The sequence below is a fragment of the Neovison vison genome, chromosome 8 (genome assembly GCF_020171115.1).
Source record: "Neovison vison isolate M4711 chromosome 8, ASM_NN_V1, whole genome shotgun sequence".
Lineage (NCBI taxonomy): Eukaryota > Metazoa > Chordata > Mammalia > Carnivora > Mustelidae > Neogale > Neogale vison.
This window is the reverse complement of record NC_058098.1, coordinates 84,973,612-84,985,704: the sequence shown is the minus strand read 5'-3', so window position 1 is coordinate 84,985,704 and position 12,093 is coordinate 84,973,612. Positions and strand designations below refer to the sequence as shown.

Sequence of the window (12,093 nt, the reverse complement as noted above, 5' to 3'; positions counted from 1 at the left end):
AAATAATAACAAAACAGCAAAACTGAAGAAAAGCCGTATCTATCACTATCACAGTTTTGTCCTTTGGATTTAAATGCAACTGTGGTCAGGAACGCTAGACAATTTTCTAATTTGGTTCTTGCTCTTAATCAGTCTTAGTATACACAAGAGCAAAATTAATAGACACTCCAGTTGGAAGGATCTTTAAGGTCATCTAGTCTAATTTCAGGTAACTGTAGTTCTAGAAATATTAACTCAGAGAAAACCCTGCTAAATTTGTAAAAGATTTATAACTAAATTTTAAAATTAGTAAGATTATCTGTTTTGATGAATATTAATTTTTCCACTTTCAACCTCTAGAAACCATTCTGATTGTAAGCTTCATAATTATTTTCTTCTAAAACATTTTGATAAGAGCTTCACAACTGGGAAATAAATTTCCTCCACCACGCACATAAAAAATACAATTAAATGGAAAATAACAAAATTTTCTAAAACCAAGAAAAAAATAAATTTTAACAACAGACATATAATTTTCTTAATTAAACTGTTCATTCTCTGTACTTGAACAGTCACTTTTAATTAACTAATAATTAGAAATATCAAGATAAGTAAGGCTTTAACAATACGGATGAGAGAAAACTTCTATTTTTTAACCCCTGAAGTATTGAATAATTTAAAAAATCTTAACCTTTTCCTAGCTCAATACTGACATTTTCTGTAACTGTAACAAAAACATTTTTGAAGTTATGAATATTTAGGTTATTTTCATCATTTCACAGTCAAATTTAACTGACATTAGAATTTAAAATGCAGCATAAATTTAAGGATTCTTCATATTAAATTTGTCATTGCTATATTAATATCTATTTACAAGATATTAGTCAATTGTAGAGGGAACAGCTATGTACACTGAGAAGATTTTACACTAGCAAAACTACTTTTACTTTGCACTTGCTTTCTCATGGGAGTAAATTTATACACATACACATATATCTAAATGCTGATTTGGGAAATTAAACCATTTTGATGATTTAAAAAATTCATAATACCTTTAAAATTGATCAAGACCCATATTTGTATGTTCATGCTTAAATTAAAAATAAAATTTAAATCCCCTTTTAGTAGCTTCACTTAAATGTAATGTCATGTTTTAAAAACCTGCCTGTAAGTTTATATGTTACCTGTTACGCATTTTAAGAAAGGATTACTCACCTATAACACCAGTCACAGCTAGCTAGATACATTGACTTTGACTTGAACAGACTACAATGTGGCTTCTGATTAATTTAAAGATTCCAGTGTACTTTTGCTACAAAAGCCATATCCTCTTGCAACAAATAGGATTAAGTTTTGATGCTGCATTTGAGCCAAAGTGTTGAAATAAAGAGATTCTGTTTATGTCCATCTGCACTGAGCTGTTTTGTTAATTTAAAAATCTCTTTCTTATATATAGGGCCAATTATTCATTCCCTGATTCAGTTTATTTGCTGAAGTTGATAATTACCTTGGAAAAAAGGCAAAAGAAATACCTATAAATACTTTGATAGAAAGGACCTAAAGTTCCTGTAGTAAACCTTCAACCTTGCCACTATAAATAAGCCTGGCACTTTGATGAAAATTAACACTAGTTTTGTAAAGAGCACATTGGGGGATTGCAGTCAAGTCTTATCTTTAGTTCCAGTCAACTAGCAATCCTGAAAGAGTTTGCATCATCATCAGAGCAGGCCATTTGATAGGATTCTACTGCTGTACCTAATCAATCTATGGAAGACTGTGGCTGTGCTGTGTAACAAAGCTAAAATAGATTTACAAATGGGGTTTTAGGGGATAAGCTCCTCCACAGGATTACATATTGATTTTAAATATAAAAAGCTTATCATATAAACCATAACTACAAAAATAGTGAACCTATGCATAAATCCCTTTAGAAGAGCACCCACTTCAAACTCTGAGCCAAGAATAAATCAAGATGTACAAAATCCTAGAGAAGATCCATTTCTTGTGCAGAAAATGAACACACCACTTTCTAAAAGCCCACCCCAATGTGTGCAGAAATGAATTTATCTTTCCTGAGGGGACATTAAATAATCGGGAACAAAAAAACTATAGGAAAAGTATCTAAAAGATGTTTGTTAGCTTAAGGGATCCTACAACTTAGCTCAGTAGAGTGAAACTCCTGCTATGAAATACACCTCAAGGAAAAAAAAAAGGCAAAAACAGGCCAAAGTGATTATGGATTTTCAGAAGAATGGATATATTGAATTATTTTTTTCCTTCTCAAACCAAGCTGTTAATATTTCTTTCAATGTGCTATATGGCTATTAACATTCTGTGCTTTCTCCTGGTGCAGATTTATTTGAAAAGATTTTAGTTTATTTATTAGAAAACCAACTTATGGCTACCTAGTAGAAGAGATGGGGACAAAAAGAGGAATGAATGAACCTTAAAACAAAGGAAAGCAAATCAACACCAACTAGCGTTGCCTATTAATGTGTTTTTCTGTGGGTTTTAATATTTCAAAAGGCTACTGAACTCCATGTGTGCACATTCTAAGGGCTGACTCAGAGGACACTGAGTTCGTTCACAGAACCGATCATCACAACAGTCAGTACCTGCCCAGGACATCCCAGCCCACGCACTGCCCAGGCTAGTGGGACAGGCCTCTTATGAAAAAAGTGACATTTATTTGTCATCAACAGGCTACTTTTTCCCTCAAATCTCTTCTTTCCCTCAACCAGCCAACAGAAACTGGCACCATCACTTATGGAACAATGACCTTAATTAAAAAATAAAAACCAAACAAAACTTCAAAAAACTATCAATTGTATTAAAGGTGCTTGAAAAACACCTTTTCCCCTTCTTAAAAAAATATGACTTTGTACTGATACGTACAAGAAAAAGAGGCAGATAAAATGTTCAATTATTCGCAATTGTAGGTTTGGCATACAGGCATAGGACTACCCATAAAAATGAGATCTTTTCTACATGTCATGCCCCTCTTTTTAAGATGGTATTTGGTAATATAACTGGTTTGGGGACAGAAACAATATCTGCCTTTAAAGTCAACTGTATTGTATCAAGTTGTATTTTAGGGATAATTTAACTTACTATACATGAGAGAGTGTTTTTAATACTCTGTATCGAATATAATGTATAATGAATCTATAAAGAATAAACTATGTAATGAGTCAGACATTTTACACAATATATATATACATACATTTTATATCACCCATACATATATATACCATATAAATAGTATCTATTATACCCACTTTTCAAATATTTAGCTTTCCAATCTCTTTTAAAGACTACACCATGACTACAAAAATTGTATCAAGAGGAAAAATATGTTTTAGCATACCAGTACATTTTATTTCAATGGCAAGTTTTACAGAACTTCTTAAATAATTTTGACAATTTTTTAGTCATTATCAATGTATAATTTGATTTATCTGGATAGCCATTTGAAGGAAATTAGCTATCTGAAGCCTTTAAAATAAAGTATATCTGATTTTTAAATGAGGATATACAACACAGCCAGTCCTATTTATCAAATGAGATTACAGATTAAAAGTAATTAAAAATAAAACTTTTATATGTAAAAGATTATATTTAGATAAATACCATATATTTTATTTAATCACAATATTAGTTAAAATATTTTTTAAATATACAGTTTCATTTGGCTTTCCCTTACAAACTTAAATTTCTAGTTCCTAAACTAATTAGAATTGGCTTATTATGGATCAGGTACCTTATCAGGTAAAGAAGGAAATTACTATGGACAGTCAATGGGTTAAGAGGTCAATATAGAATAGGAAAATCAATTTGCATTGATTAGACAAAAGGTCCATTTTGCAGAGCCCAAAGGATTAGTTTTTAAAGCAGACATCTTTGAACTACAAGACATTTTCAACTAAAAGGCAGAAGTGCATTCTTAAACATATAAAAATTTTTAAAAAAAATCATATATAGTAAATGCCATAGTAAGCTAGCTGATGTTAACTGATATTATGAACGATACTTAGGATTACTATGTAATTCATAGAAAAGCTTTACGAAAAGTATGAAAGTGTTTTATTTATCTGCTATGTCAATCTTTGCCTGAATATTCACTTAATAGGAGTTGGAATCTTAAGAACTATAGTGGACCGCAGACATATTTCCATGTTGACATCAATTAAATATTAAGGTAAAATTTAGAGTCTGATGGAAAAATCAAAATGATAAATCAATCCCTACCTCCCTCCTGGAAACAACCTTAAATTTCACATAGTAAGATGTAATTAAATCATTTAACTCCTTGTATTTTCCATTTTATGGACATTTCAGCTTACTGACAAAGTAAGACAATTTTGTGTTTAATAGTACACATAATGATTATCTATCTGAATTAGGGTTCTTAAGTTTTATGTGACTCTGGCTTTCTAACTCTAAGGCATTTATCTATAATTCCTTTTGGTTCCTAGTCAGGCCACACCTAGTGAGACCAGAAGTGTATTACACTCTTTAAATCTCTTTTGACAGTTGACACTTCACATACCTCTCTCCATCATAGCCATTTCTTACCTTCAATGGCTAGCATTGCCCGCAATTCCCGATTCAGCAGCTCATACCGTCGTTCTAAATCATGCTCTTTTTCCCTAGGCAAGTTACAAAAGTTCATCAATATGCTAATTACTAAATCATTAAACACTTAAAAGAACCTTTAGGTTACATTGATTTTAGGACTCGTAACTGACTTTTCTCTTTAACTTTAAGCTACTCCAAACAAATGATACACAAACCTAAAACCTTCCTCAGGTTGAATATTTACTAGTGCTATTATTTTTCTCCTTCAATTTTGAATTGCACAGAGGTATATTTTAATCTTCAGATATGTAGTCTCATTCTTCAATGCTTCTTGTGTTAAGTGCCAGGTATAAGACTATTTTGTAAAATATTTTTCATAGCTCACTATAAACACTCGTATCTGGAACGCCATGTAAAAAGAATACAAGAAACATGTAAGTACTACCAGTGCAAATTTAATACAGAGACAATTAAAAATCCAGGAGGATTTAATTTTTGTGCTTCTTCATAATTTTTTTATCAAGTTCAGGCATGGCAGAAATGACAAAAATAGAGGTTTTCACTAAAATAAAACATGTAAGCCTGCTCCTTCCCACACTAGGTGGCATAATATAAGAATACTGCTAGTGAACAAAAAGAACACACATTAAATCCTACAGTGAACTAAATGCTAAAGACCAAGAATGCTTACATTTGGTCTGGTCTCCATTTTACTGTACACAAAAGTGATCTTTTTATGACTGGAGGAATTACCCAAATTTAGGGTAACATCATCTGTAGAATACAAATGTACTTTTGTCCTTATTAAGAGTTATTTTCATTTTTAACTTAAAATGTGAGGTTAAATAAACTTCAATTTTATTTCTTTTGTCCTCTAACCCTTAATATAATCCAAATCTCCTTTTTGTGCACAAGGGCTTTATTTCTTAAATACAAAAATTTTTTATATTCCTTGGCTTTCTAAATAATAAAACATTTTTCAGTATATACCACTATTTTAAAAAACTTACTGTTCAGAAATGATTATATACTCTTTTTAATTTTTATTTTTATATAAACTATACTGTAATCTCCAAGGAAAGAAAAATAATAAGCCTAATAAATAGGAAATCCTAAAGAAGGCAATGACAAAAAGCCCAAGATTCATCAGTGTTGTAGGAAAAACAAGCATAGTCATGGGTACTTACAGGAGAGAAAGCTGGTTCATTCTCCTTATTAAGGCATTTTTCTTATTAACCAACATAAACCATTCCTGCATCATAGCTTCTTCTTCTTCTGTGTTCCTTCCTGTAATTCAGCGAATTATTTATCTGACATTTTATAATCCAAATAATAATTTAGCACAAGTATTTTTTTAACATGAAACATATTTTAGGTACCCCAATAGCACAAATTAAGTTGTTTATAATAACACAGTATTGAAGTCCAGGGTCTGAAAAAAGAAATCAACATCTAAAAATTCATAAGCCAATATTCTAAAGCTGGTATTATCCAGCATGTATATTTCAGTACCCCTGAACATATCTACAGATCAAACTAACATTAAGTACAGTTTAAAAAAAAAAAAAGTGTTCCAACTTTTAAATCCTCCCCAGAGGCTGATTTGTTATTATGTTTCAATGAGGAACTCATGGTGCTGACAGACATACGGTCATGATTAAACACACACACACACACACACATACACACACACACACACACATTAAAAAATCATTATGAGAATTATAGGACTAGCAGGAAGATCAGAGAAGTCCAGAGATTTCATGAAAGCTTCCAATTGTAACAACTTGCTTTTTTTCTTATTTTCCTCACCAAAAGTAAACTAAAGATATATGTCATATACCATTCTGGAACTCATCATCTCTAATAGGGCAAACACATGCAAATTATTTTAAATACATTGTAAATGACCAAGCTATAAAAAATGCCTATAGCTACCTGTGAAAAGACACATTATAAGGAAAATAATAATGTTCAGTAAATCACAAAACATTTCAGCAGAGAGGAGATCTAAAATTTAGAATTCACTGATTGCATATTTAAAATTTACCTTCTATCATCTATAACACTCCCCACCAAAGACCAGTATATCAAGGGTTATAATGTATATTATATATTTATTATCATTCATATAGAAGTAGGCCACAACCACACTCAAGAAAAATATTAATTCCCTACCTTCTTCCCATCTCTCTATACAAATTATACCTAGTCAACCTTATAATTCTTTGACTTTCTTTTTTTCTGAATTTCACCCATGATTGGTTTATTGTTTTGCTAGGCCATTATTTAATACTTCAGTCCCATTTCTGTATAGATGCATAGGGCTAACTTAAATATCTAGCCAAAAATAAAATATTCTAGTTTCGTTTTCTTTTTAAGCAAGACATTTCTTTTAACTTTCAAACACACAACCAGTCCATTTTAAAAATTCAGACAATAGATACCTAAAATAAGAGAAAAGCCAAGTCTTTCACCAACCCCTCCCTCTCCAATTCCCCTCTCCATCTCCTTTCTCCAGAAGTAAGTACTTCTACAGTTTAGCACATCTCCTTCCAGACCACACAGATTACTATGTGTGTCAAACACATGCATATACCTTATCTATAGACACACACAGGTTTCTTTTCTTTAGCACAAGTGAGATCATATTATATATTGCCCTGTGATTTGCTTTTGTTATGCTGTTCAAAGATCTACCTCATTCTTTTTAATACTTGCGTATATCATGGGTGTGCCACAATTTATGTAACTATTTCCACAATAGAAATCTGAAGAAATTCTTAGAATGGAAATAGAATATAAAGAGCTCATGACTATTTTCACGTTAATAGAAAGCTGAAGAAATTTTTAAGAATGGAAGTAGAATATAAAGAGCTGATGATCTGTGTGCAAAAGATTTAACATGTACTTCAGAGCATCCCTATAAAATAGATATCTGTTGTTCATCGTTAGGGAGAATCGTGAGGATACGTGCCTTCATTAAATGCTATTAAAACTTTATGGTATGAAGCAGACGTAGGATAGATCTTTTTTGGAGTATGAACAAAAGTCTTTATTGTTTTACAGTATTTTTAATCTCTCTTTTAGGGTAGCTGGTTTTGTATTCACTTTGGACCATGTGATGTCTTGACACTGGTCATGTGATACAGGCTGTGATAGGCTGCGATACGCACAAATCCCCGGGTAGCAACAAAAGAAGAAAGAGTAGAAAGAAAAAGCTGAGAAAAAGCTTGCAATTTGGAAAAAGGCCAATTGTACCCTGGTGAAGGCCTTTTTGATCAGTGAAATGACACATGTGTGCAATATTAATAGGTGCAGTTCTTATGATATTTTATTTTCTGATTAAAGACTTAGTTCTTGTGTTCATCACATAAATGGCTTCTAAAAATATAGATATATTAAAACTTTGTTTTGAGTTTAACTTAACCTATAATTGAGGCTTTCAGCAATACTAGAAGCAACCAGCCTACTCTTAAATTAGCATCATTTTCTTCAATGGAAGACTGCTTCCTTGAGAATAACAATATCGATATGGTACTGTGTTATTTTCAGTTTAACTCCTGCCTAAGATTTCTAGGTAAGAAGAAAGGATACCCATCCCCTCATTGTTAGGAAATGACTAATAATATAAGAGTCTCATGTTTCAAAAGGAAATAAGCCTAACAATAACAAATATTTAAAGACACATTACACTCTGCTACATAAGACTATATAAATTAACTGAAAAAACATATTTGAGGTTAAATCAATTCTGTATCACTAACTCCTCATCTGAGATAGAATACAATGATGGAAATCTATACTTAGCCTAGTAACAAAAAAATTAAATTTTCTTCTAATACATCATTACACTATTGTTTTTCAGGAATTAAAAAATTTTAAATTTAAAAAGCTTTTAAAAGCCAGTAAGTTGAACCATTACAAATTAATCCTGACTTTAATAACTGGTTAAAGACCCCTTTAGCTTTATAAGTAACAAAAAATATTAAAGCCTGTGATCACAGTGAGCTTTTCTCATTTCTCCTCTAACCATTTGTTATTTAATCCAATACTAGTAATCCAATTTGTCCATCAGACTTTTAAAGGGCAGAATGCAACTTCCTCAGCTTAGACACTTTTCAAAGTACAATATATTTTTCAAATGAATGCTGGATGTTTCATTTTTCCCAACTGTTCCTAGCTCTAATGCATGAGGAAAAAAAGAACAAGATGAACATTGTTCATACTGATTAAGTAAGAGCTCATTAAAGAGCTGTCAGTGCGGTACTTTGAATATGCATGAAGCATATAATCAGATCTAGTACCGTCACTAGAGGAGAATACGGTAAGTACAAAGGATTGATTTAATTACTTAGAGTGGGCTGTGGTGGTAAAGCAGTCTTGTTAGTGCAAAAAGAAAAAGAGGTTGTATTCTGGCACTGTTAGAAAAAAGGCAGTTTTAGCTTCTGCCACAATACATAATCTCAGAATAAAGCACTTTACATTGTAGCTTAAAATGAAGACTGTCATTATTTCATAAAATGACCATAAATCATTTTATCTTGTTTAACTTCACCTGGTTAACTACATGTCTTTCAAAATCATCTTTAATTTGTAATTACAACTACATTTTTGTCATCTTAGAGTGGAATATGGATACTTTTTAAAAAAATCTCAATTTTTTTTTCAGTTTCATGAACTGAAAAATTCAGAACATATACAATTGAAGACCATTTTGAAATAAAAAAATGACAAAATACTACAGGTTAGTATACAATTACTAAAATGTAAAAACATGGCTGGATTGTTAATACTGTATCTTAAAACACAGTGCCTCATGTAAATATACTACAAATAACCTCACATTAACATTTTAAAGTATTGACCAATTAATACAATCTCTGGCCATATTTTTCCTCGTTTTTTTCCTCCCAAAGACTTTTGTTTTTTTATTTTGCCTCTAGGAATGTAACATCTTTTTGACATCACAATCCTTTAATATCAGTTTTTTCTTTTAACCAATTACTAAGCATCTGGGATATGATTTGTAAAAATTATGAAATGATCAAGAATGATAACAACAGCAGGAAAAGTAACCATAAATATGACTTCAAATAATTCTCCCACAAAAACCACTTAACAGAAAGCAGCATAATACATAGCACTACATACAGTATAAATACTTAATAAACGCAGTTTGACTATAGCAACCATTTTTACATTTCATCTCCTCCAAAAAATGATTCAAATTGAGTTAAGATTTAATTTCATTCAAGAACTCATTCATTCATCCAGCAATATGTATGTAGTTTTCCTTTATTTTTTCAGAAGCAGTATTTTCAGTATAAAATTTTAAACAAATAAAAGTGGTATCAAACCCCTAAAATTATGAATCATTTGTTAAAAAAATTTCTACTAATTTACTTTTCCTAATTAATCTTTCACCATAAACTTATATTTTTTAGAAAGATATGTTTTTAGACTGAATTCTTATATAAATACAAAATAAGGAACAATATAATTTTACCCAAACAGAAGATGAATTCAGTGGGAAAGAATGAAAACACAAAGATGTAAGCTGCTCTTATACATATAAACAAATTCAAGATTTTCTAACATAAAAACATTAAGGAATGCTGAAATCGTGCCATAGCCCCATAGCAGAGATGGCTGACTAGTGCTCCATATGGCCTTTAAAGGACACAACATAACAAAGCCAAACCAAACATAAAAACAAAAAAGTCTCCATTACAAATTGTCCTGATGGTATGATAACACCAATATGATGACCTTTTGAAAGACATACTATATTACAATAGAGAGAGACACTGGTACTGGAGAAACACATTCTAATAACAAAGGAAGTGAAATCTCGTAGATCTCTATAAGGGACAAGAAAGATGAATTTACTGTAGTTATGTAGGATCATAGGCACATGAACTCCTAAAGTCAATACTCCTGCAGGACTGCAGTGCAACAGTGTTAAAAAATATTTTAAACTCAGGAAATAGAGCTTATTATTATGAAAAGAAATTTTACCAGATAAGCAAATAGCTGATAAATGTTTCCACCCCAAGAATATCCTCAAACAGCAATCAACGTAAATGAAAAACATCATAATCTTTATTGATGTTTTCAGTAGCAATTGTCTTAAAACTATTTGCTTAACATGATATATTCATTGCAGTATTAAGAATATAAACTTTGGGTTGCTGGGGCGAGTGGGGTATGGAGAGGGTGGTTGGGTTATGGACACTGGGGAGGGTATGTATATGGTGAGTGCTGTGAAGTGTGTAAGCCTGATGATTCACAGATCTGTACCCCTAGGGCAAATAATACATTATATGTTAATAAAAATAATTAATAAAGGAATATAAACTTTGGGGAAAATCCTGTCTCCTTTTGTTGCAATAAAATAAAAACTAACGCACTCTCTCAAATACCTTTAATTTACCCATTTGGTAAAACAGATTCAGGGCAATATCTCTCTACAGATAACTTCTGATAGACTTCTAGCATGTACTTTTTTTAAAGATTTATTTATTTATTTATTTGAGAGAGCGAGATCGCAAGTAGGCAGAGAGGCAGGCAGAGAGAGAGAGAAGGGGAGAAGCAGGCTCCCTGCTGAGCAGAGAGCCTGATGCCTGGCTCAATCCCAGGACCCTGAGGGCATGACCTGAGCTGAAGGCAGAGGCTTAACCCACTGAGCCACCCAGGTACCCTTAGCATGTACTTCTTACAGGAGGAGGTATAGACAACTTTACCGAAGTTCTTCCTCCATAAACCTAAAAAGAAGCTATTTCTGAAGCTTGGAAATTGACAGCAGTCTTCTTGTATCAACTCCTTAATACAGTGTGAGTAGTCTTTTTTTTCTGCCAAAGGTCAGTGCTAGATTTCTCAAAGGTAAACCTGGCACAAACTTAAAATAGCAAAAAATAAAAATAAATTCAAAAGCATGGAGGGAGTTATCACAGGAAAAATTGTAACTGAAAAATTCTTTATATTTACTTATAGTTTAGTATTTTAAGTTATATATGGGATGGATTTGGACCTATTAACTTTTCAGTGCTAAGAGCATGTAAAGGTATTAACATGATCCACATTTCAGGTAATATATGACTATCTTGGCTACCTACAAAGAGGCACTTAACTAAGGGTAAAATGTTCAGAATATAACTTTAAAACTGTATTTACTTTTTAAAGGTACATTTAACATATTTTTGTAAAATAAAACAGTGAGTCACTTTTATAGGCATCATTGAACCAAACAGACTATTGTCTACCTAGTGAATCAATTAGGCATCGTGTAATAAGAGGAAAACTTGAATTGTGAGCCATGCTTACAGATGGATAGCTTCCCCTGCCAGTTCTCCCCTCTCTTGAAGCCCCTTTTGTTTGGACTGCACCTGGCGAACTCCTCTCTACTCACCCCCCCCCAACCCCCTAGTCCTAGGGCCTTCTCACAGTCATGTCATGGAAATGACTTAAAGAGGGGCTCCAGAAGTGACAGAGACATTAATGTTAAAGACAAACATGAAGAGTTGGATAAAATTA

General features: G+C 31.9%; 1 protein-coding gene across 7 annotated transcripts in view; it reads right to left on the bottom strand.

Annotated features, from left to right (window-relative positions):
* The window catches only part of EHBP1 (EH domain binding protein 1), a 442,694-nt gene that overhangs the window by 3,151 nt on the left and 427,450 nt on the right, over positions 1-12,093 (bottom strand). For all 7 annotated transcript variants that reach the window (XM_044264063.1, XM_044264061.1, XM_044264066.1 and 4 more), the window contains 2 exons: positions 5,745-5,844; positions 4,555-4,628 (listed from right to left, as the gene is read on the bottom strand). In XM_044264063.1, coding sequence (XP_044119998.1) covers positions 4,555-4,628; positions 5,745-5,844 — 174 coding nt within the window. The remainder of the gene's footprint in view (positions 1-4,554; positions 4,629-5,744; positions 5,845-12,093) is intronic.